Below are 26,503 nucleotides of genomic sequence, written 5' to 3'. Positions count from 1 at the left end.
ATATAAATATAGATATATACAGTTATAGTAGAAGATTACGGATTTGTATGAAGGGAACGAGCACACAGATGATCCGGGATGAATATAAAATGTCTTTACATGAGATTATTATACCGGTTGATACACGCAGGATTATTCACTATCCTCTCTGTCTGTAGAGATTCCGGCTGCCAAGAATACACATCACCGGCTGATACTGCTCCTGGGGATCCTCCTAATATTGGTCTTCATTACTTTGGTCACCCTCACGACTTTCCTGTTCATTTCCTGTGAGTATCTCTAATATATTGGGATATTGGGGTTTGGATTTGGCATCTGAACTTTGATTAGGTTCATGAACTTACCCGTTAATCAGAACCTGGGATGTTCAGCTCATCACTATCAGGAAAAAAATATATAAAAGGCAAATATAAAAAAAGGCAAATTTGTAAATAGCATTAAAAAAAAAATGTTGAGTGAGAAATTGGCTGTTTTTTGCCCTTTTTAACTTCAAGAGACTGTTGGCCTCTCACTCCTGGGTTAAGCCCCATTCTGTTTTTTTCTAATCTTTCAAGATGGTCTTTTCAACCAATTAGAGACCCTCCCCTCTATGTCTCTCTACATCCCTATATCTTCCTATTTATATCTCTATCTCACCTACAAGGCGGGGTAATCCTTGCACCCATCACTTCTTTGAGTTGTGTCTCCGAACATTTGTCCTTATTTTGCAAAGAGCCATTTCTGATTTTATAAAGGGACAAGGTGGTGTTGAGGCCTAGGACTTCTTTTTTGCCTAATGTAGTGCCAAGGTTGCGTTGCCGTTCCTGCCTATGTTTGCTTGATCAGTGCAGGGACCCCCTTACAAGGAAGAAAATATATTTTTAAATAAAATATATAAACCATTTTTTTAAATTCATAAATAATTAAAAAAATAAGTGTAAAAAGAGTACATACCTGCCACAACCAGACAACCTCTAGTTTATAACAGCAACATTCCAGATCCAGACTGCCTCTGGTCATTTGCCTATTGAAGGAACATTTGAGGAAGAGTGGGTTTCTTATGGTCATAGTATTCTACCTGACAGGATTTCTCCCTCTGTATTCGTTACTGGTTGCCCTTCCCACAGGGGGCAGACTTTTTAATATTTACCTAGGGCTAAGGTGACTACTACCTTCCTGTGCAGAACCTCTGACTCTTAATTTAGACCTATCTGACAATTAAAAAAAGAAGGATTGCTTAATTTTTTTTCTTTAATTTTTTCTAAACTCTATTTGCTGATGTGAGTTCTCCAACATTGAAGAACCTTATCTGACATTGTTTTCTATTTCCTCTTCAGATAAAAGTATCAGTGAGGAAATGTCACAGATGAGGAATGGTGAGTGTATAATGGTCTCAATGGTCATGTCACAATGCATTTCATGGGTTCCATATATTCCACTTCCTCGGGATCTGTGAAACACTTGGCGGGGTCTCAGGGATTATCCCTTTAACATAAAAAAAGGATACCATTCTATTAGCCCTCTTCTATTGTCCCATAATAGTGGGTGATCCTTAGGGAGGACACAGGCTATATAGCTGCATATCACAACCTTTACCCATCCAATAAACCATCTTGTAGTATATGTGTTACCTGGGTAAGGCAAGGGCACGGCATAAGGGTTGAGATCCACTCTGCTACTGTCATCTATGATCTTGAAGTCATCTAATGAGCCTACAATGTGCACATGTGGTGGGAAAGCCAACGTTATACTGAGAAACAAGTGATTTTTTATTGCCTATACAATGTGGATTTTGTAAATAGGCCAGGTGTGGCTCTCATGCGCTGTACTTTTACATTTTTTGTGAATACATTTGTATCATTTTATTAGCGGTTAACTGCATATTATCAGGCACCTATGAAGTTTTGTTTAATGTTCTGTGGATGTATTGGAGTGTAGATTCACAGTAATCTGAGACGAGCCACTATTGTTATCATTACAGATTCTCTTTCCAGCGATGTTCAGAGCATTCGGGGAGCTGTGAGGAACCTGGAAAAAGTCCAGACAGCAAGCAGTAAGTTTATCTTATTTCAATCACTGGAACACTTACCTATCAAACCACCTTTAACCACAGTGTGCAAACAGGATGTAGATATCACAAAGCCTCTCTCTGTCTGTTTGTAGAAAGATGTATCCAGATATCAAACAAATAAGGTGAAAAAAACTGACATTACCGGTCCATGACATGATGGGTCCTCTTCTGTCCTCTGCAGTGGGTGGTTCATGAGTCCTGACATCATGGGTCTGTGACATTACAGTTCCTTTTCTGTCATCAGCAGTGGGGGAGTCCTGACCTCATTGGTCCCTTTCTGTTCTCAGCAATGGGTGGGTCCTGACCTCATGGGTCCTCTTCTGTCCTCAGCAGTGGGTGGGTCCGGACACCATGGGTCTGTGACATGATATGGTCCTCTTCTGTCCTCAGCAGTGGGTTGATCCTGATGTGATGGGTCTGTGACATGATGGGTCCTCTTCTGCCCTCAAAAGTAGGTGGTGCCCAACCTCGTGGGTTCTCTTCTGTCATCAGCAGTGGGTGGGTCCTGACCTCATGGGTTCTCTTTTGTCCTCAGGAGATAGTGGAATCTGATGTTATGGGTCCATGACATGATGGGTCCTCTTCTGTCCTCAGCAGTGTGTGGGTCCTGACCTTGTGAGTTCTCTTCTATCTTTAGCAGTGTTGGGTCCTAACCTCCTTGGTCCTCTTCTGTCCTCGACAGTGTGGTGGTGGGAGGGGGTAGTCCTTATATGATGGGTCTGCGACAGGATGGGTCCTCTTCTGTCCTCACCAGTGGGTGGGTCCTGACCTTGTGGGTTCTCTTCTTTCTTCAGCAGTGGGTGGGTCCTGACCTCATTGGTCCTCTTCTGTCCTCAGCAGTGTGGTGGTGGGTCCATATATGATGGGTCTGCGACATGATGGGTCCTCTTCTGTCCCTACCAGTGGGTGGGTCCTGACCTCATGGGTTCTCTTCTGTCCTCAAAAGTGGATGGTTTCTGACCTCATGGGTTATCTTCTGTCCTCAGCAGTAGGTGGGTCCTGACGTCACAGATCCATGACATGATGGATCCTCTTCTATCCTCAGCAGTGGGTGGGTCCTGACCTCATGGGTCCTCTTTTGCTCTCAGGAGATGGTGGGACCTGAGGCTATGGGTTCATGACATGATGGGTCCTCTTCTGTCCTTAGCAGTGGGTCGGTCCTGACCTCGTGACTTCTCTTCTATCCTCAGAAGTGGGTGGGTCCTGACCTCATTGGTCCTCTTCTGTCCTCAGCAATGTGGTGGGGGGGGGTCCTTATATAATGGGTCTTTGACATGATGGGTCCTCCTCTGTCCCTACCAGTGGGTGGTTCCTGACCTCATGGGTTATCTTCTGTCCTCAGCAGTAGGTGGGTCCTGATGTCACAGACCCATGACATGATGGACCCTCTTCTATCCTCAGTAGTGGGTGGGTCCTGACATCATAATTCCTATTCTGTCCTCAGCAGTGGGTGGGTTCATTACATGGTGGGTCCTCTTCTGTCCTTAGCAGTTGCTGGGCCCTGACCTCATGGGCTTTCTTTTGTCCTTAGCAGTGGGTGAGTCCTAACCTCATGGGTTCTCTTCTGTCCTCAGAAGAGAGTAGGTTCTGATCTTATGGTTCCTCTTTTGTCCTCAGCAGAGAGTGGGTTTCAACCTCATGGTTCCTCTTCATTCCTCAGCAGTGGGTAGGTCCTGACCTTATGGTTCCTCATGGTTTCTCTTCTGTCCTCAGCACTGGGTGAATCTTGAATGCTGCAGAGTGCAGACCTTATAATGACAAGGTGTTGCTCTCAGCAGCATGCTCCTGTGAACCCATGAATGGCATACTCATAGGTAGGTAGGTCTTTTGACACCCTGAGTTCACAGGAAGTGGGTTAAGCCACAATGGACATCATTCAATCTGGAAAACTGTTGAACTATAATTACTGCAAAGGACATATCCAGAGTTGCTTTTTATTTTATTTTATTTTTGGTATTAAACTAGAGTTGGGCTTGAAAGCAGACCTTTTATCAAATAGGATTTCTACTGCCTGGTCCACCACTTTCCATGGTGATCATAAATGTTAACAGTCCTGAAACATTATATTACGTGTAGAAACCACTTCTCCAGAATCCCAATATGGTCACATGACTAAATGCCTAGGATCAAAGTTCAGACTGGTGGATTTTTCTCTTTAGCAGAAACCATGTGAACCCAAAAGAGATGGGTAAGGAAGTGGGTGTGTCTTAAATGAATGTATGTAGAGTAAGAGAGGTCTATAATGATAAACCTGATTATACTAATTGATGTTGGTTTTCCTCTCTTTCTCAGATTCCGATGTGAAGTATAATTTAACATATGAAGTCATGGGTAATTATGTACTGCTCAATGTACTGTATATTAGAATAGATAGATAGATAGATAGATAGATAGATAGATAGATAGATAGATAGATAGATAGATAGATAGATAGATAGATAGATAGATAGATAGATACATACATACAATGTATTATTATTATTATTATACAGGATTTATATAGCCACCAGCAATAGAAAAATCAGAAGCCTTGATATAATCAGTAAGGATGAGCCGAACACTCTCTGGTTCGGTTCCCACCAGAACTTGCGAACATGCCAAAAATTCAGACGAACACACGAACACCGTTAAAGTCTATGGGACACGAATGTGAAAAATCAAAAGTGCTCATTCTAAAGGCTTATATTTATAAGTTATTTATAAGTTATTGCCATAAAAAGTGTTTGGGGACCCGGGTCCTGCCCCAGGGGACATGTATCAATGCAAAAAAAAGTTTTAAAAACTGCCTTTTTTTTGGGAGCAGTGATTTTTTTAATGCTTAAAGTGAAACAATAAAAATGGGGGTGTCTATAGTATGCCTATAAAGTGTCACAGTTTTCCTGTCTTTAGAACAGTACCACAGCAAAATGACATTTCTAAAGGAAAAAAAAAGTCATTTAAAACTGATCGCGGCTGTAATGTATTGTCGGGTCTCGGCAATATAGGTAAAACTCATTGCAAAGTCCAAAGCACCCTCCCCATGTTGAGGGCATGTGGCCTGGTATGGTTCAGGAGGGGGAGTGGCGCTCTCTCGCCCTCCCCCTCTTTTCCTGTGACCTGACAGGTTGCGTGCTCGGATAAGGGTCTAGTATAGATTTTGGGGGGGACCCCTACGCCATTTTTTAAAAAATTTTTGGTGCAGGGATCCCCTTAAAATCCATACCAGAACTGAAGGGCCTGGTATGGATTTTGGCAGGACACCCACGGAATTTTGTTTCAGGGTTCCTCTTTATATTCATATCAGACCCAAAGGGCCTGGTACAGGACTGGGGGGGACCCTTGATATTTTTTTTAATGAGTTTTATCTATTTTGCCGAGACCTGACAATACATTTCAGCCGCAATCAGTTTTAAATGACATTTTTTCCTTTAGAAATGTCCTTTTGCTGTGGTATTGTTCTAAACACGGGAAAAATGTGCCACTTTACAGGCATACTATAGACACCCCCCAGGCACAATATTTAAAGGAATATTTCATTTTTATTGTTTCACGTTAAGCTTTAAAAAAAATCACTGCTCCCAAAAAAACATCAGTTTTTAAAACTTTTTTTGCATTGATCCATGTCTCCTGGGGCAGGACCCGGGTCCCCAAACACTTTTTATGACAATAAGTTGCATATAAGCCTTTAAATGAGCACTTTTAGTATTTCATGTTCATGTCCCATAGACTTTAACGGTGTTCCGCGGCTTTCGAATTTGCCGTGAACACCGCATAATGTTCGCTGTTCTGCGAACACCCAACTTACGTTCGACTCGAACATCGGGTTCCCTAGTAATCAGAGAGATGTCATCCAAATGGCAGGTAGGTTAGGGATGCAGATCATGTCTGACTATCCGTGGAGTGATCTTTATCCCTAACCTACCTGCCATTTGGATGACACTTCTCTGAAGATTTATAGAGGCTTGTGATTTTTCTATTGCTGGAGAGTTTGAACCCCTAGGGGAGAGTGACCCACGTAGTGAAGATCTTGGTGTACGGGGCACGCTTGTTTATTATCAACTAGGATCACCATGTACTCTCTAAACTTTAAACACCTTATGCCATTCAAATGTTTCTCATATGTTTTAACATATGAATGCCAGTCAAGATATGGATTGACAGGAGCGCTGCTGTAATATTGGAGGGTGCATTTTTCAATGCTTTTGGCTAGATACTATTAGTTTATTATGTTTTTATATGTTATTTTAGTGGCTGCTTTTTTATGTTAACGATCATTTTGATTGATTGTTGGTTATTTGCCTGTTTTAACTCAATAGTAACAGAGTTACTATTGTTGGTGTAAGTAGGTCCATAGATACATTCAGTTTATTACTAGGATTTATATAGCGCCAACAGTTTGTGCAGCAATTTACAACATTAGGCAGACAGTACAGTTACAATACAATTCAATACAGGAGGAATCAGAGGGCCCTGCTCATTAGAGCTTACAATCTAGGAGGGAGGGTCAAGTGATACAAAAAAGTAAAAACTGTGGGGGATGAACAGATGGAGAAAATAAAAGTACAATTGTTAGGTGTGGGCAGGATAGGTTTCTCTATAGAGGAGGGTTTTCAGGGATTGTCTAAAGGCAAACAGAGTAATGCCCCGTACACACGGTCGGATTTTCCGATGGAAAATGTCCGATCGGAGCGTGTTGTCGGAAATTCCGACCGTATGTGGGCTCCATCAGACATTTTCCATCGGATTTTCCGACACACAAAGTTGGAGAGCAGGAGATAAAATTTTCCGACAACAAAATCCGTTGTCGGAAATTACGATCGTGTGTACACAAATCCGACGGACAAAGTGCCACGCATGCTCAGAATAAATAAAGAGATGAAAGCTATTGGCCACTGCCCCGTTTATAGTCCCGACGTACGTGTTTTACGTCACCGCGTTTAGAACGATCGGACTTTCCGACAACTTTGTGCGACCGTGTGTAGACAAAACAAGTTTGAGCCAACATCCGTCGGAAAAAAATCCTAGGATTTTGTTGTCGGAATGTCTGTACAAAGTCCGACCGTGTGTACGCCCTATAAGAGATAATCGGACAGATTGGAGTAGGGAGTTCCATAGGATGGGAGAGGCTCTGGAAAAGTCCTGGAGACTAACGCATGGGAGGAGGTGACGGGGGAGCTAGAGAGCAGGAGGTCTTGGGAGGAATGAAGAAAACAATTAGGTTGGTATTTTGAGAGTAGGCTAGTGATGTACCTGGAGGCAAAGTTGTGGATGGCATTGTAAGTCGTTGTTAGTATTTTAAATTGAGTTTGTTGGGTAAGCAGGAGTTAGTGAAAGGATTGACAGAAAGGAGTAGCAACACAGAGTGGTTGGTAGGTTAGATGAGCCTGGCAGCAGCATTCATAATGGACTGAAGGGGGGATAGACTATGTAAAAGTAAGCCAATGAGGAGGGATTTGCAGTAGTCGAGGTGAGAAATGACCAGAGAGGTAATTATGAGCTTAGTGGTGTCATTGGTTAGAAAGGGACATATTTTGGAGATGTTGCGGAGGTTGAGACAGCAAGCTTTGGTCAGTGATTGAACGTGGGGGCCTAAAGGATAGATCAGAGTCCAGGATTTCACCTAGAACTTTGGCATGGGAGGATGGATTGATAGCTGTGCCATCGATCTTGACAGAGAGATCAGGGAAGGGGCACGTGGGAGAGGAAAAACTATGAGCTTGACTTTGAATAGAGTGAGTTTGAGGAAGTTGTATGGCATTGCATTCAGGCTGATATGTCTGTTAGTAAATTAGTGATACATGATGAGACCGAGGGAGTGAGCTGAGGAGTAGAGAGATACACTTGGGTGTCGTTGGCATGGAGATGGTATTGGAAGCCATGGGAGGCTATCAGCTGACCCAGGGAGGAGGTGTAGATCAAGAATAGGAGAAGTCCAAGAACAGAACCTTGGGGGACCCCAACAGAGAAAGGAAGAGGAGAGGAGGAAGTCGAATTGTAAGTAACACTAAAGGTGCGGATGGATAAGTAGGAAGAGAACCTGCGAAGAGTACAGTCACGGAGACCAAAGGCATGGAGTTTTTTTTAGGAGAAGGGAGTGGTCAACCATATCAGTGGCAGCAGAAAGGTCCAGCAGTAGGAGTACAGAATAGTGTCCATTGGTTTTGGCTGTTAGTAAATCATTCGTTAGTTTCAGGAGGACAGATTCTGTGAAGTGTTGAGGCCGAATCCAGACTGAAGGGGATCAAGAAGGTTTGTCTCAGTGAGGTGGTCACTCAGTCGGTTGTACACTAGACGTTCAAGGAGTTTGGATTAAAAGGGAAGTAAGGAGATGGGGCGGAAGTTGTTAAGATAGGTGGGGTCCAGTGAGGGCTTTTTAAGAAGTGTACATTTTAGAGAGTTGGTGAAGATGCCAGAATAGAGGGAGAGATTGAACATGTGAGTTAGAGAGTGTAGAATAGAGCCAGAGGGTGACCGTAGCATTTGCGAGGGAACAGGGTCCAAGGGGTAGGTGGTTAGTTGGACATTAGCAAGAAGTTAAGTAGATAGATAGATAGATAGATAGATAGATAGATAGATAGATAGATAGATAGATAGATAGATAGATAGATAGATAGATAGATAGATGTGAATGAGGATGTCATATCCCACGAGTACCTGTGTGTATAAAGCAGAGGTCTGCCCCTAGCTGTGGGCCAGATACAATCTTGTAGTGGTCTGTAGTTTGGAGACCTCTGGTATAAAAGGAGGCCAGCTCTCTCCTGACATTCTGTGCATTTCAGCTTCCTTTTCCAGCGACATTCAGAGGATTTGGGGATTTTTTGGGAAAGTGGCAGAAGAGCTCCAGAAAATGAAAAGTAAGTTTATCTTAAATTGTTTCCTCCAAAAAATTCTCCAAGGATCCACAATACATCTACTGATGGCCGCACCTTTGTAAGTCCAGATAAAGATAAAAACATCAATAATTTATTTTATAGTTATAATTGTATGTTTTACATCACAAAAAGGATCAGAAAAAATTTCCAAAAATATTTCACCTCAAAATGATATGTTGAACCCTGTATCATGGGGGTTATGTGGGGTGATCCTCACCTTGCAACAATTACATCCCAATGCTGTAACTCCAGCGTAAAGGGAAGCTGAGCCTCCTCTAAGTGGGAGTTCCAGTTACTTTCCTGGGTTCTCACAGAAACCCTGTTATCAATTTAAAAAATGCAGGTAAAAACACACAAAAAAAAAGCATTTTAAATATTTTGTTGCAGTGTTTTTCTTTTCCACCAAATTTTTTATTTACTTGAAATGTGCCTTTGAACTTACTAGAAAAAAATGACTAGCCAATTCACTAGACAGCCCCCTAACTTCTTGCATGGTACAGGCAGAGGTAGAGGAACGAGGTTGACGTTTTTCACATGATTTACGTGTATTGTCAAAACCAAAATTGCGTGAAACGCGCCAACCTCATTCCTCTACCTGTACCCATCCAGTGGTATTATGATGCTTTAATAAACTGATTGATTTGTGTGGGTGTGCAGCCTATCCAATTCTTTTGGTCTACATGGTGCGCAGTCATGTTAGAACAGGAAGAGGCCATCCCCAAACTTTTCCCACAAAGTTGGGAGCATGAAATTGTCCAAAATGTCTTGTTATACTGACGCCTTAAGAGTTCCCTTTACTGGAACTAAGGGGCCAAGCCCAACCTCTGAAAAACAACCCCACATCACAATCCCCCCTCCACCAACTGATTTGTACCAGTGCACAAAGCAAGATCCATAAAGACTTTGATGAGCGAGTTTGGGGTGGAGGAACTTGACTGGCCGGAAATCATTTTGTGAAGGGGGGGTTATGACGTGGGGTTGTCTTTCAGGGGTTGGGCTTCGCCCCCCTTAGTTCCAGGGTTGGCCCCTTCCTGTTTTAACATGTCTGTGCACCAGTGCACAAAGCAAGGTCCATGAAGACATTTATGAGCTTTATTGGGGCAGAAAAACTTGACTGGCCTGCACAGAGTCCTTAACCCGACAGAACACCTTTGTAATGAATTAGAGCGCAGACTGTGAGCCAGGCCTCCTCATCCAACATTAGTGCCTGACCTCACCAATGCTCTTCCAGAAGAATGGTCAAATATTCCCATAGACACACGCCTAAACCTTGTGGACAGCCTTCCCAAAAGAGTTGAAGCTGTTATAGCTGCAAAGGGTGGGCCAGCTCAATATTGAACCCTACGGACTAAGACTGGGATGTCATTAAAGTTCATATGCGTGTAAAGGCAGGTGTCACAATACTTTTGACAATTAAGTGAATGTTCAAATAGTATCGTGGAGATGTGATACTCCAAACAACCCTGATGAAGGAGATTTAATTTCTCTGAAACGTATCGGGTGAAAAAAGTCACATTGATTCATTTTGCAACATCTAGGACAGTGATGGCGAACCTATGGCATGCGTGCCACAGCTGGCGCGCAGAGCCATCTCTGTGGGCATGCAAGAGGGTCCAGGTTCACGGCGGGGAGAGCGCAGGCGCAAGCAGTGGCGAGGAGCAGGAAACTGTCTGCACGAGTGAGTGGGCAGCCCCGCAGCCTCGCCGCAGAAGGCTACAGGCCTAACAGCATGGGAGGAAGAGAAGAGCTTCACCGCTTACTTGACGGCCGAAGAGGAACGCAGCGGGTGCAGCATCCCTGGCACCTTTCGGAGCCTGGACTCCTCATACCTCCTCTTCAACAGTGAGGCCCGGAGAACAGGCTGACTGTGTGCCCTGAAGACGAGGACAGGTGGGAGGCACAGGCTGTGAGGGAGCCGCTGGATGGAACAGAGCAGAGAGCTCTCCTGGATCAAGGACAGAGACAGGTACCAGGCACAATTATACACTGACAACCTGCAGACAAAGACTGGGGCAGGGAGGCAGAGCAGAGACTGCAGAATAGGACAGAGCTAGAGGTCTCTCTCTCCTCTCAGCCCCCCTCCCTCTCAACCCCCCTCTTTTACAGTCCCCTCTCTGTGTCCCCCTCTCTCTGTCCCCTTCCCTCTCTCTCACACCCCTTCCCTCTCTGTCCCCCCTCTCTCTCAGCCCCCCTCCATCTCTCTGTCCCCCTCTCTTCCAGCTCCCCTCTCGGCATCTCTCTCACACTCTCTCTGTCCCCCCACCCTCTCTTTCAGCACCCCTCTCTCTCTCTCAGCCCCCTCCCTCTCTCTCAGCACCCCTCCCTCTCTCTCAGCACCCTCCCTCTCTCTGTCCCCTCCCTCTCTCTCAGCCCCCCTCCCTCTCTCTCTGACCCCCCCCTCTCTCTCTGTCCCCCCACCCTCTCTTTCAGCACCCCTCCCTCTCTCTCAGCCCCCTCCCTCTCTCTCTCTGCCCCTCTCTCTCTCTCTCTGTCCCCCCACCCTCTCTCTAAGCCTCCTCCCTCTCTCTCAGTCCCCTCCTTCTCTCTCAGCCCCCTCCCTCTCTCTCAGCCCTCACCCTCTCTCTAAGCACCCTCCCTCTCTCTAAGCACCCTCCCTCTCTCTCAGCTCCCTCCCTCTCTCTCAACCCTCTCCCTCTCTCTCTGCCCCTACCTCTCTCAGCACCCCTCCCTCTCTCAGCACCCCTCCCTCTCTCTCTGTCCCCCAGCCTCTCAGCCCCCTCCCTCTCTCTCAGCACCCCTCCCTCTCTCTCTGCCCCCTCCCTCTCTCTCTGTCCCCTCCCTCTCTCTCTGTCCCCTCCCTCACTCTCAGCCCCCTCCCTCTCTCTCAGCCCCCTCCCTCTGTCTCTCACCCCCCCTCCTTCTCTCTCTGCCCCCCCTCCCTCTCTCTCTGCCCCCCCCCTCTCTCTCTGCCCCCTCCCTCTCCCTATCAGCCCCCCTCTCTTTCTCTCAGCCCCCCTCCCTCTCAGCATCTCTCTCACGCCCCTCTCTCTGCCCCCCCCCTCACACACACACCCCCATCTCTCTCTCTCACACAACCCCTCTCTTTCGTTCAGCCCCCCTCTCTCATGAATTGCTGTGTTGGCACTTTGCAACACAAAACCAACTTTATTATTTCAGTTTGGGCACTCGGGTTTAAAAAGGTTCGCCAGCACTGATCTAGGACATTTCCAAAGTAATATTTTATGCCGTACTCATATGTTTTTAAATCTTTGTATGATGTTGTACCAATAAAAGTATTACATAATTTTAAATATATGTGTTGTGATGATAAGTGCCCTTTAAAATCCCAGGGAAATTTTCCTTTTTTTTTAGTGATAAAGGGATGTAGTAGAGTAGCCCCATTGCCCCCACAAAATGTATGTCTGCATGCTGTGCCTGATTTCCTTTTATTATATGTAGCACTGACCCCCGAAGGAGCTGCTGATATTTTGATTTGGGCCTGTACTCTGCTATACGCCCCCTTCATTTGACTACGTCCCTTTCACACAGCTGTGGTGTAATGTTAGCGTGCAGCAGAAACTTAAAGACAATTCCACAATATATAATATAGTATACCTTTTGTCTTTACCTTTAACCTCCAGCTTCCACCTGGTATGTAATTTAAAGGAAACAGCACTCCACACAATAGTACTTAACCAAGATTAATATTTTACTGTATCTGCTTAAAAAATAATGATTACAGCAGTTGTACTATCAGATCAACATAGCGTGACAGCCAACAGATTTAACTCACAAAAGTACTACACAAATGAAAGTTGTTTAATTTAACCTCTTAGAAATGCGTCTATGAAATGTGATCAATGGCAGAGTGAAACTGACTTCACTATGGGTACTGTCCCACTCTCAGCACGCTTGTCTATGTAAAAGAGACAATTGGAATTTTAATAGAGCATAACACAATTCCTAGGGAGGTCCCACTGCTTTATATTACAATAATACTGAAGAACAATAAAGGCCTTGCATTTAAAGAGGCAGTCCTTCTTTTCTTCTGTCTTCTGCTAGCTATGTGTAGATTAAATTGCATAGTTGCCAATAGTCCCGAATTTCCCGGGACATTCACAAATTTTGGAGCCTCGTCCCGATTTTATTGTTTCCCGCTATTTGTTCCGAATTTTGCCGCTTGTCCCGAGCATCGGAAAAAAAATTTGGGCAATAAAGCATTAATTATTATATCGCAGCAGCCTTGTATCCTCCCCTACTCCAGAGCGTCCCCCCTTGCCTCATTTTGTCCTCCTTGTCTTCTATTGGACAAGGAGGACACATGCTCTTTCTGCCTGCCTTGATTTGCCAAGTATGGCAAGCAGGGGCGTGGCTACTTCACAGTCGGAGCACATGGATCGATGGGGGAGGAGGTGTGCGCCGCTGTGTCACGCTGACTGCTGCTGCTGTCAGTGCCAGGACGCCAGGACTCTCACTCGGAGGAGGTTTGCCTCCTCCTGTTTACACAGCACCTGAGGCTCAGCCTGGGAGGGACCCCGAGGAGGAGAACGTGAAAGGACCGGGGGAGCCTGAGGCCGGGACCACCAGGGAACAGTCGGCGCCACATGGGGGGAGCTACTGTGTCACTCGGTAAGTCAAAGTGCTCCCAGCTTCTGTTTGAGGAGGAAAAAAAATCTCCCTCCCCTCTGCTGCAATGTCTGATGTAAGGGGGGACTCCGCTGCAATGCCTGATGTAAGGGGGGACTCCGCTTGCAATGTCTGATGTAAGGGGGGACTCCGCTTGCAATGTCTGATGTAAGGGGGGACTCTGCTGCAATGTCTGATGTAAGGGGGGACTCCGCTGCAATGTCTGATGTAAGGGGGGACTCCGCTGCAATGTCTGATGTAAGGGGGGACTCTGCTGCAATGTCTGATGTAAGAGGGGACTCCGCTGCAATGTCTGATGTAAGGGGGGACTCCGCTGCAATACCTGATGTAAGGGGGGATTCCGCTGCAATGTCTGATGTAAGGGGGGACTCTGCTGCAATGTCTGATGTAAGGGGGGACTCCGCTGCAATGTCTGATGTAAGGGGGGACTCCGCTGCAATGTCTGATGTAAGGGGGGACTCCGCTGCAATGTCTGATGTAAGGGGGGACCCTGCTGCAATGTCTGATGTAAGGGGGGACTCCGCTGCAAAGCCTGATGTAAGGGGGACTCCGCTGCAATGCCTGATGTAAGGGGGACTCTGCTGCAATGCCTGATGTAAGGGAGACTCCGCTGCAATGTCTGATGTAAGGGGGGACTCCGCTGCAATGTCTAAAAGTAAGAGGGGACTAAAAACGCACAATGTATTGAAGCATTACAGATTAGTTCATAATAAGAACCCTAAATGTCTCCAGTTCTGGGGCATCGAACGAGTGACCAAACACTGGAGGGGGGGCAATTTCCTGCGACAAATTAGTCGCAGGGAATCTTATTGGATCCATGACACAAAGGTACTTGTGCCCGGGGGCTTAAATGTCGAATTCGACATTAATTGTTTTATTTCTGACTGTTAATGTTTTTTAATGTTTTTGGTGTCATTTTATTGTTTTTATATTGAGTAGATTGATTTTGTAATTTTATTAGCCATTTGCCATTATTTATGGAAGTCTAAGGGAATCAGCAGGAATGTTGGTGTTACGGTGTTCGAAATCTAATATATTTGATTTATTTCATTTTCCCTCATTCAACCCTGCTACTACTACTGAGGTTGCTAAACTTTTATCTAGCACTCATCTAACCACTTGCCCCCTGGATCCTGTTCCCTCGCAAATGCTATGCTCACCCTCTGACTCAATTCTACGCTCTCTAACTCACATTTTCAACCTCTCCCTCTCTTGTGGCATCTTCCCAAACTCTCTAAAACATGCGCTAGTCACCCCCATACTAAAAAAGCCCTCACTGGATCCCACCAATCTCAACAACTTACGTCCCATCTCCTTACTCTCCTTCTCCTCCAAACTTCTTGAAAGACTGGTCTACAACCGATTAAGTGACCATCTGACCAAGAATAAACTTCTTGATCCCCTTCAGTCCGGTTTTCGCCCTCAACACTCCACGGAAACTGCTCTCCTTAAACTCTCAAATGACCTACTAATGGCTAAAGCCAACGGACACTATTCTGTACTACTTCTCCTGGATCTCTCTGCTGCCTTTGACACAGTGGACCACCCCCTCCTCCTCGAAAAACTCCACTCCTTTGGTCTCCGTGACTGTACTCTTCGCTGGTTCTCATCCTACCTATCCCACCGCTCCTTCAGTGTCACTTACAACTCTACTTCCTCCTCTCCTCTTCCTTTTTCCGTTGGGGTCCCCCAAGGTTCTGTTCTCGGACCTCTCCTCTTCTCAATCTACACCACCTCCTTGGGTCAGTTGATTGCCTCCCACGGCTTTAAATATCATCTCTACGCTGATGACACCCAAATCTATCTCTCCACCCCCCAGCTCTCTCCACCTGTCTCCTCACGCATTACCAACTTATTAGCAGACATATCAGCCTGGATGTCACATCACTTTCTCAAACTCAACCTATCCAAAACCGAGCTCATGATATTTCCTCCCTCAGGTGCCACTTCCCCTGATCTCCCTGTCAAGATCAACGGCTCAACTATCAACCCATCTCCCCACGCCAAGGTCCTAGGTGTAATCCTGGACTCTGAACTAACCTTTCGACCCCACATTCTATCACTATCCAAAGCTTGCCGCCTCTGTCTTCGCAACATCTCCAAGATACGCCCCTTCCTAACCATCGACACCACAAAGCTTCTAATCCACTCCCTGGTCATCTCCCGCCTTGACTACTGCAACTCCCTCCTCATTGGTTTACCTCTAAATAGGCTATCCCCACTTCAGTCCATCATGAACGCTGCGGCCAGGCTCATCCACCACACAAACCGCTCAGCGTCTGCTACACCCCTCTGCCAATCCCTCCATTGGCTGCCACTCAGTCACTGAATTAAATTCAAGATACTAACTATAACTTACAAAGCCATCCACAACTTGGCCCCTAGCTACATCTCTAACCTAGTCACAAAATACCAACCTAATCGTTCTCTTCGCTCCTCCCAAGACCTCCTGCTCTCGAACACCCTTGTCACCTCATCCCATGCTCGCCTTCAGGACTTCTCCAGAGCCTCCCCCATCCTCTGGAATGCTCTACCCCAATCCGTCCGTTTTTCTCCTACTTTATCCACTTTCAGACGATCCCTGAAAACTCATCTCTTCAGAGAAGCCTATCTGGCCCCCACCTAACAACTGTACATTTATCTTCTCAATCAGCACATCACCCACAGTTATTACCTCTTGTATCTCTTGACCTCCCCTCTTAGATTGTAAGCTCTAAGGAGCAGGGCCCTCTGATTCCTACTGTATCAAATTGTATTGTATTTGTACTGTCTACCCTCAAGTTGTAAAGCGCTACGTAAACTGTTGGCGCTATATAAATACTGTATAATAATAATAATAATAATTTCATCTGCTGTTCATAAGTATTTTACACTATGACAGGTTCAATGGGAAATCAGCTTGTTATTGTCAGCGTTCCGTGGCTTGGGAGTAACCATGGTGACTACCTAGCATTTGTTACCATTGGCTAAGCGGATCAACTGACTATAGTTATAATAAAGGGTGTAGCACGTTCGTACGTTACCGCTGATGAAGTCCCGCCTAGTTTATGGGACGTAACGCGTACGGACATCACATGATACGTTTGTGACGTCACCCGCGTCCCGATGCTGATTCCCGCAGACACGCCGTGTCTATGATTGCTTTCGATCCTTAGCACCTGGGGTTACAGTGCTACGCTTGTGAGTTTTTTTCTACTTTTAATAAACAGACTTAAGATTTGAAATACAGGGAGCACTAGATATTGCTTATTTTATTACATGTATGTACTGATTGGAGTTGAAGAGGATCCTTTTAACCAGACTGTCCCTACACTGCAAGTTATGATGTGTGCATAATGACCCAGCAATGGGAATGCTGTATTAGACCTGACTGATTAACTCAGGGGTCCATGTCATGAGGTGAGGGGCCAATCCTTACGTTAGTGGAGGGTGGCACAGAAGTCACCATATATTGTGCATCTCTTCACTTTCAACACTGGAAGCTTGTCTGTGCTTTCTTACCAGTTTATGGACTTTTTGTATTAGTATTAATTTAAATTTTAAGTGCTGTACTGCTTTTTATAATTTTTTTTATAATGACTCCGCTGCAGTGCCTGATGTAAGGGGAACTCCGCTGCAATGTCTGATGTAAGGGGGGACTCCGCTGCAATGTCTGATGTAAGGGGGGACTCCGCTGCAATGCCTGATGTAAGGGAGGACTCCGCTGCAATGCCTATTGTAAGGGGGACTCCGCTGCAATGCCTGATGTAAGGGGGAACTCCGCTGCAATGCCTGATGGAAGGGGGGACTCTGCTGCAATGCCTGATGTAAGGGGGGACTCCGCTACAATGAATGATGTAAGGGAGGACTCCGCTGGGGACACCTGATGGCATCTGGTGGCAGGCGACGTGGCTAGTGACACGTTCAGGGTTCCCACTGATTCTGCATTATGGTGAGTTAAATAATTTCATTTTATATTACAATGTAATAATAGAAATAATGCACTTCAATCATCCTGACTAGGGATGAGCCGAACACCCCCCTGTTCGGTTCGCACCAGAACATGCGAACAGGAAAAAAGTTCGTTCGAACACGCGAACACCGTTAAAGTCTATGGGACACGAACATGAATAATCAAAAGTGCTAATTTTAAAGGCTTATATGAAAGTTATTGTCATAAAAAGTGTTTGGGGACCTGGGTCCTGCCCCAGGGGACATGGATCAATGCAAAAAAAAGTTTTAAAAACGGCCGTTTTTTCAGGAGCAGTGATTTTAATAATGCTTAAAGTCAAACAATAAAAGTGTAATATCCCTTTAAATTTCGTACCTGGGGGGTGTCTATAGTATGCCTGTAAAGGGGCGCATGTTTCCTGTGTTTAGAACAGTCTGACAGCAAAATGACATTTTGAAGGAAAAAACTCATTTAAAACTACTCGCGGCTATTGCATTGCCGACAATACACATAGAAGTTCATTGATAAAAACGGCATGGGAATTCCCCAAAGGGGAACCCCGAACCAAAATTTAAAAAAAAAAATGACGTGGGAGTCCTCCTAAATTCCATACCAGGCCCTTCAGGTCTGGTATGGATATTAAGGGGAACCCCGGCCAAAATTAAAAAAAAAAAATGACGTGGGGTTCCCCCTAAATTCCATAGCAGACCCTTCAGGTCTGGTATGGATTTTAAGGGGAACCCCGCGCCAAAAAAAAAAAAAAAAAACGGCGTGGGGTCCCCCCAAAAATCCATACCAGACCCTTATCCGAGCACGCAACCTGGCAGGCCGCAGGAAAAGAGGGGGGGACGAGAGTGCGGCCCCTCCCTCCCTCCTGAACCGTACCAGGCCACATGCCCTCAACATTGGGAGGGTGCTTTGGGGTAGCCCCCCAAAACACCTTGTCCCCATGTTGATGAGGACAAGGGCCTCATCCCCACAACCCTGGCCGGTGGTTGTGAGGGTCTGCGGGAGGGGGGCTTATCGGAATCTGGAAGCCCCCTTTAACAAGGTGACCCCCAGATCCCGGCCCCCCCCCCTGTGTGAAATGGTAAGGGGGTACATAAGTACCCCTACCATTTCACGAAGAAAGTGTCAAAAATGTTAAAAATGACAAGAGACAGTTTTTGACAATTCCTTTATTTAAATGCTTCTTCTTTCTTCTATCTTCCTTCATCTTCTGGTTCTTCTGGTTCTTCTGGCTCTTCTGGTTCTTCCTCCGGCGTTCTCGTCCAGCATCTCCTCCGCGGCGTCTTCTGTCTTCTTCTCCTCGGGCCGCTCCGCACCCATGGCATGGGGGGGAGGGCTCCCGCTCTTCTCTTCTTCTTTTCTTCTCTTCTTCTCTTCTTCTTTTCTTCTTTTCTTCTCCGGGCCGCTCCGCAATCCATGCTGGCATGGAGGGAGGCTCCCGCTGTGTGACAGCGCTCCTCGTCTGACAGTTCTTAAATAACGGGGGGGGGGCGGGGTCACCGGGTGACTTGACGGGACCGGGCACAGTGACTTGACGGGACTTCCCTGTGGCATTCCCCGTGACGTCACAGGGAAGTCCCGTCAAGTCACCGTGTGTCAGAGGGGGGCGGGGTCACCGGGTGGCCCCGCCCCCCCGTTATTTAAGAACTGTCAGACGAGGAGCGCCGTCACACAGCGGGAGCCTCCCTCCATGCCAGCATGGATTGCGGAGCGGCCCGGAGAAGAAAAGAAGAAAAGAAGAAGAGAAGAAGAGAAGAAAAGAAGAAGAGAAGAGCGGGAGCCTCCCCCCCATGCCATGGGTGCGGAGCGGCCCGAGGAGAAGAAGATAGAAGACGCCGCGGAGGAGATGCTGGACGAGAACGCCGGAGGAAGAACCAGAAGAGCCAGAAGAACCAGAAGAACCAGAAGATGAAGGAAGATAGAAGAAAGAAGAAGCATTTAAATAAAGGAATTGTCAAAAACTGTCTCTTGTCATTTTTAACATTTTTGACACTTTCTTCGTGAAATGGTAGGGGTACTTATGTACCCCCTTACCATTTCACACAGGGGGGGGGCCGGGATCTGGGGGTCACCTTGTTAAAGGGGGCTTCCAGATTCCGATAAGCCCTCCGCCCGCAGACCCCCACAACCACCGGCCAGGGTTGTGGGGATGAGGCCCTTGTCCTCATCAACATGGGGACAAGGTGTTTTGGGGGGCTACCCCAAAGCACCCTCCCAATGTTGAGGGCATGTGGCCTGGTACGGTTCAGGAGGGAGGGGGGGCCGCACTCTCGTCCCCCCCTCTTTTCCTGCGGCCTGCCAGGTTGCGTGCTCGGATAAGGGTCTGGTATGGATTTTTGGGGGGACCCCACGCCGTTTTTTTTTTTGGTGCGGGGTTCCCCTTAAAATCCATACCAGACCTGAAGGGTCTGGTATGGAATTTAGGGGGAACCCCACGTCATTTTTTTTTTTTAATTTTGGCCGGGGTTCCCCTTAATATCCATACCAGACCTGAAGGGCCTGGTATGGAATTTAGGGGGACTCCCACGTCATTTTTTTTTTTTAATTTTGGTTCGGGGTTCCCCTTTGGGGAATTCCCATGCCGTTTTTATCAATGAACTTCTATGTGTATTGTCGGCAATGCAATAGCCGCGGGTAGTTTTAAATGAGTTTTTTCCTTCAAAATGTCATTTTGCTGTCAGACTGTTCTAAACACAGGAAACATGCGCCCCTTCACAGGCACACTATAGACACCCCCCAGGTACGAAATTTAAAGGGATATTACACTTTTATTGATTGACTTTAAGCATTATTAAAATCACTGCTCCTGAAAAAACGGCCGTTTTTAAAACTTTTTTTTGCATTGATCCATGTCCCCTGGGGCAGGACCCAGGTCCACAAACACTTTTTATGACAATAACTTGCATATTAGCCTTTAAAATTAGCACTTTTGATTTCTCCCATAGACTTTTAAAGGGTGTTCCGCGGCATTCGAATTTGCCGCGAACACCCCAAATTGTTCGCTGTTCGGTGAACTTGCGAACAGCCAATGTTCGAGTCGAACATGAGTTCGACTCGAACTCGAAGCTCATCCCTAATCCTGACACCATAACCATGGTGCCGGGATGATTGAAGCACCAACACCAGGTGTTTGGAGTATCTTTATCTGCTGATTGTTAAACTTTCTGGAATACACATATTTCTATTGTGGTGTAGGATCTGGGCCTGCTGTCCCTCCATCCCTCTTTCTTTCTCTCTTTTTCTTTCTCTCCCTCTTTCTTTCTTTCTCCCTCCATCCCTCATTCATCTCATACCACACCCCTTCTGAACCACGCCCATTTAAGACACCCCCACTATTCAGCTCAAGCCACGCCCATTTTTTTTCATGCACACATTTTTCTATTACAGTATGCCCTGCCTACAAATGAATGACACGCCCCCTAATTATAACAGGCTCTGCCTACATGCAAAAAAGTGTCCCGAATTTTTTTTTTTGCAATGTTGGCAACTATGAAATTGTAATCCAATGGTTAACAACTCCCAGGTCAGAGCAAACTGAATGCTGAACTAGTGTTGTGATGCAGCAACACTGCAACTGTCTCTGGTGCAAGTAACTTTATATAACACAGTGTCAGAATTGTAATAAAGTACAGGCTTGAGGCCTACATTGAACTCAGTCTTAATCCTTTGAATTTCCTCTGTGGGACTACAGGTCCCAGCAGCACTGTGTTATAGGTGCAAGTGTGTAAAAGTGCGTCAATGAAACTTTGGGCAGCAGCCCTCTCACCCAACCAGGTCTACCGAGTATAACAGTTCTGCTCCGGCACACAGGATCCTGTTTCCAGCCGTTCCGACACTGCTACGCCGCTCTGCTCAGCGAGTTGTTCTGGGGGCCCTCAGATGGCTCTGACAGGCTCCGCTGGATCCTTCTCAGTCCTGCCTTGCCGTCAGTCCAGCTCACTGATATGCTGCAGGGGCACTGATCAGATGGCTCCGCAATGGGTGTAGGCTGCGCTTCGCTGGAGACCTCCACACAGATCCTCACAGGCAGGCCATGCGTTTTGTTTTTTGGCACATTTTTCCTGCTTTCTGTATGACACCCAGATGGGCAGGGACGTTTTTGGTTTCACTGTGCTCCACTCTCACTCAAGCCCCCCTGCTGCCACACACCCCCTGTGTGCTCGCAGACTAGAGCCGTCTGTGTGTGTTCTTTTCGTCCCACACGGCACACACCAGACCGGCTCATCCACTGCAAGGACTCCGCCGGCGCATCCCTAGTCTTCGGGAGCTGACAGGAGTCCGGTCATGTGTTCGCCTTTGGAGCGCACGACCATGCCCATTCCTTTGACGGCGTGCGTTCCAGTGTCGGCCACACCCCCCTCCTTTCCAGCTCACCACATGCACATGCAGCCCGCGCTCAGGCCTGCCCCCAACCGGCTTATAACTCACAAGCATGTCCTCCTCATCCTGACATTCACCTATGTCTGAGGCAGAGAGACAGCTTCAGACACACACGGCTCCAGCATTGTATAAAGAGATATCTCCCCTCTTCCATCCTCCTAGAGCACAGGACTGCCTTCTCCCCTTAGGACGTACACAGGCTCTAGCCGTGAGATAGGTCAGGTATCCAGTCTCTTCACTAACTTTGCATCATGCTATGAAGTTTCATTTGTCTGCCTATCAGTGTCCTGAGGGATCCCTCCCAGGTCACCTCTCTGGTTTCCCCCTGATTTTTTCAATACTGTACCTCCCCCCCCTTTTCAGGTCCACCCCACAGTCTCACATCAACAATTTAAAGGAGCTCGTGCTCAGTCTGAGGCTGTGGAACTTTGTGTAAGTGGAGCTGGTATAAGTGGGAGTTAAAAACCAGGGTTTAAAACAGGAGGTTATAACAGGGGTCATAGTACCTGTGTAGTGTGAGTATCTGAGTGTTGTCTGAGTAGTGTGTGTGGATCGTTAGTACTTGTGTATTGTGTACTGTATACTTGAGTATTGCGAGTGCACGTAGGTCTGTGAGTACCTGTGTATTGTCTTGTTGTGTACCTGTGTATTGTCTTGAGTATTAGTGCCAGGAAGCTAGCTGTTAGGTAATTTGGACAGGGTAAAATCCCAAAATCCTCACTAAATTTAATAGGTACGATGCCCGGCGGGTGTGGAGAGGCGACTTTTTGTACATCTTGCCGCATGTATGCGTTCCTTGATCATCCGATCGAGGGCGAATACTGCTGTGCAAAATGTAAGCACATTGTTTCCCTGGAAGCCCAGGTTCTGAATCTGGGGAAGCAACTGTCAGCACTGCTGTCCCTCCATACTAAAGGTGAGCCAGGAATGTACACGGCAGGTGCCGGCAGGGGCCAGCACAGAGGCGGCTGGAGACAAAGAGGTGCAGGCACTAGCAAAGAGTAGATGGGTGACAGTCAGGAGGGGTAGAGGGGGAAGTGCCAGAGAGGCCGATCCAGGACTGGAGCATCCCAATAAGTACGCTCCATTGAGTGACATTGGTAAAACCAGTCAGGGACCAGCACTGCTGGAGATGAGGGACTCTCCTAGCTGCCGGGGGAAGAACTCCTCCAGTGAGAGTGGGGGGGCAGCAAAGGGAAAGGAAAGACAGATTCTGGTGATAGGGGACTCAATTCTTAGAAGGACAGAGAGGGCAATTTGTAACCAAGACCTGAAGTGCCGAACAGTATGTTGTCTACCGGGCGCTCGGGTTCGGCACATCACAGATCTTGTGGACAGATTACTGGGAGGGGCTGGGGAAGACCCGGCTGTCATGGTGCACGTTGGCACCAATGACAAAGTCAGAGGCAGATAGAGTGTCCTAAAGAACGATTTTAGGGACTTAGGTGCTAAATTGAGGAAAAGGACCTCCAAGGTAGTATTCTCAGGAATACTACCGGTACATCGAGCCACACCAGAAAGGCAGAGGGAGATTAGGGAAGTAAACAAGTGGCTGAAGAGCTGGTGTAGTAAGGAGGGGTTTGGGTTCCTGGAGGACTGGGCCGACTTCTCAGTCGGTAACCGGTACTATAGAAGGGACGGACTGCACCTAAATGAGGAGGGTGCAGATCTGCCGGGAATGAAGATGACCAAAAAGTTAGAGGGGTTTTTAAACTAGGCGATGGGGGGAGGGTCCAGAGACAGTGATAGCCAGCGCGGAAGATATTCCAGAGGGTAGTATTGGGGGCATTAGTGGTAGGTTAACTAAAGCACAAAAACACAAGGTGAGTATAGTAGCAAGTCCTAGTTGCAATTTTGAAACACCCAATACGAGGACAATATGCGACCAGTCTAAACTATGTGGCATGTTCACCAATGCCAGGAGCATGGCGGACAAGATGGGTGAACTAGAGATACTGTTGTACAAGGAGGATTTGGATTTTGTGGGAATTTCAGAGACCTGGTTCAACAGCTCTCATGATTGGCTGGCAAACATTCAAGGGTATACCCTATACCGCAAGGATAGAGAGGGTAAAAAAGGGGGAGGGGTATGCCTATATATCAAGAATAATGTACAAGCGAATGTGAGAGATGACATCACTGAGGGAGCTAGAGAGGAGGTGGAATCCTTATGGGTAGAGCTCCAAAGGGATGAAGCTAAGGGGAAAATAATACTGGGAGTATGCTATAGGCCCCCTAACCTGAGGGAGGAAGTGGAGACGGATCTCCTATCACAAATTGGATTAGCAGCAAGGATGGGAAGTGTTATCATAATGGGGGATTTTAATTATCCAGACATAGACTGGGCAGAGGGAACCGCGCATTCATTTAAGGCTCGCCAGTTCTTTAATGTCTTGCAGGACAATTTTATGGGTCAGACGGTAGACGGACCAACTAGCAATAAAACATTACTGGATCTACTGATTTCCAACAATACAGACCTGATCACAGATGTGGAAATACGGGGCAATTTAGGTAACAGCGATCACAGGTCAATTAGTTTCAGTATAAATCACACAAATAGGAAACATGAAGGGAACACAAAGACACTGAATTTCAAAAGAGCCAACTTCCCTAAACTACAAACCTTGCTAAAAGGCATAAATTGGGATAAAATATTAGGAACAAAGAATACGGAGGAGAGATGGGCTTGCTTTAAGAGCATATTAAATAAGGGCATTAGCCAATGTATCCCATTGGGTAATAAATTTAAAAGAGCGAACAAAAATCCTGGATGGCTTAACTCCAATGTAAAAATGCATATAAAAGCAAAGGAGAAGGCCTTCAAAAAATACAAGGTTGAGGGATCATCCTCAGCATTCAGACTTTATAAAGAATGCAACAAGAAATTTAAGGGTGCAATTAGGACGGCTAAGATAGAACATGAAAGACACATAGCGGAGGAGAGCAAAAAAAATCCCAAGAAATTCTTTAAGTATGTAAACAGTAAAAAAGGGAGGACAGACCATATTGGCCCCATAAAGAATGAGGAAGGACATCTGGTTACAAAGGATGGGGAGATGGCAAAGGTATTGAATTTATTCTTCTCCTCAGTCTTCACGAGTGAATCGGGGGGCTTCAGTAACCAAAACTGCAGTGTTTATCCTCATGACACAACACAGGAAGCACCTCCATGGTTAACAGAGGACGGAATTAAAATTAGACTTGAGAAACTTAACATTAATAAATCACCGGGACCAGATGGCTTGCATCCGAGGGTACTTAGGGAACTCAGTCAGGTGATTGCCAGACCGTTGTTCCTAATTTTTACAGACAGTCTATTGACTGGAATGGTACCAGCTGATTGGAGAAAAGCCAATGTAGCACCAATATTTAAAAAGGGCCCAAAAAACATCCCTGGGAATTACAGACCAGTTAGCCTAACATCAATAGTATGTAAACTCTTGGAGGGGATGATAAGGGACTATATACAAGATTTTAGTAATAAGAACGATATCATTAGCAGTAATCAGCATGGATTCATGAAGAATCGTTCTTGCCAAACCAATCTACTAACCTTCTATGAGGAGGTGAGTTGCCATCTAGATAAAGGAAGGCCCGTAGACGTGATGTATCTGGATTTTGCAAAAGCATTTGACACAGTTCCCCATAAACGTTTACTGTACAAAATAAGGTCCGTTGGCATGGACCATAGGGTGAGTATATGGATTGAAAACTGGCTACAAGGGCATGTTCAGAGGGTGGTCATAAATGGGGAATACTCAGAATGGTCAGGGGTGGGTAGTGGGGTTCCCCAGGGTTCTGTGCTGGGACCAATCCTATTTAATTTGTTTATAAACGACCTGGAGGATGGGATAAACAGTTCAATCTCTGTATTTGCAGACGATACTAAGCTAAGCAGGGCAATAACTTATCCGCAGGATGTGGAAACCTTGCAAAAAGACCTGAACAAATTAATGGGGTGGGCGACTACATGGCAAATGAGGTTCAATGTAGAAAAATGTAAAATAATGCATTTGGGTGGCAAAAATATGAATGCAATCTATACACTGGGGGGAGAACCTCTGGGGGAATCTAGGATGGAAAAGGACCTGGGGGTCCTAGTAGATGATAGGCTCAGCAGCTAGCAAAGCCAAGCTGCTGCTAATAAAGCAAACAGAATATTGGCATGCATTAAAAAGGGGTTCAACTCCAGAGATAAAATGATAATTCTCCCGCTCTACAAGACTCTGGTCCGGCCGCACCTGGAGTATGCTCTCCAGTTCTGGGCACCAGTCCTCAGGAAGGATGTACTGGAAATGGAGCGAGTACAAAGAAGGGCAACAAAGCTAATAAAGGGTCTGGGGGATCTTAGTTATGAGGAAAGGTTGCGAGCGCTGAACTTATTCTCTCTGGAGAAGAGACGCTTGAGAGGGGATATGATTTCAATTTACAAATACTGTACTGGTGACCCCACAATAGGGATAAAACTTTTTCACAGAAGAGAGTTTAATAAGACTCGGGGCCACTCATTACAATTAGAAGAAAAGAGGTTTAACCTTAAACTACGTAGAGGGTTCTTTACTGTAAGAGCGGCAAGGATGTGGAATTCCCTTCCACAGGCGTTGGTCTCAGCGGGGAGCATTGATAGCTTCAAGAAACTATTAGATGATCACCTGAATGACCGCAACATAC

The 26,503-nt window shown here is 46.2% G+C and overlaps 1 protein-coding gene across 1 annotated transcript in view; it reads left to right on the top strand.

Annotated features, from left to right (window-relative positions):
* LOC141134937 (C-type lectin domain family 10 member A-like) overlaps positions 1-26,503 on the top strand; it is a 56,117-nt gene that overhangs the window by 15,031 nt on the left and 14,583 nt on the right. The window contains exons 3-7 of the mRNA XM_073624370.1: positions 159-269; positions 1,317-1,355; positions 1,961-2,032; positions 4,343-4,381; positions 8,809-8,883. Of these exons, the coding sequence (XP_073480471.1) occupies positions 159-269; positions 1,317-1,355; positions 1,961-2,032; positions 4,343-4,381; positions 8,809-8,883 (336 nt within the window). The remainder of the gene's footprint in view (positions 1-158; positions 270-1,316; positions 1,356-1,960; positions 2,033-4,342; positions 4,382-8,808; positions 8,884-26,503) is intronic.

The sequence above is a fragment of the Aquarana catesbeiana genome, linkage group LG03 (assembly GCF_042186555.1).
Source record: "Aquarana catesbeiana isolate 2022-GZ linkage group LG03, ASM4218655v1, whole genome shotgun sequence".
Lineage (NCBI taxonomy): Eukaryota > Metazoa > Chordata > Amphibia > Anura > Ranidae > Aquarana > Aquarana catesbeiana.
The sequence above is the reverse complement of the archived record's forward strand: the minus strand, read 5'-3'. Positions and strand labels throughout refer to the sequence as shown.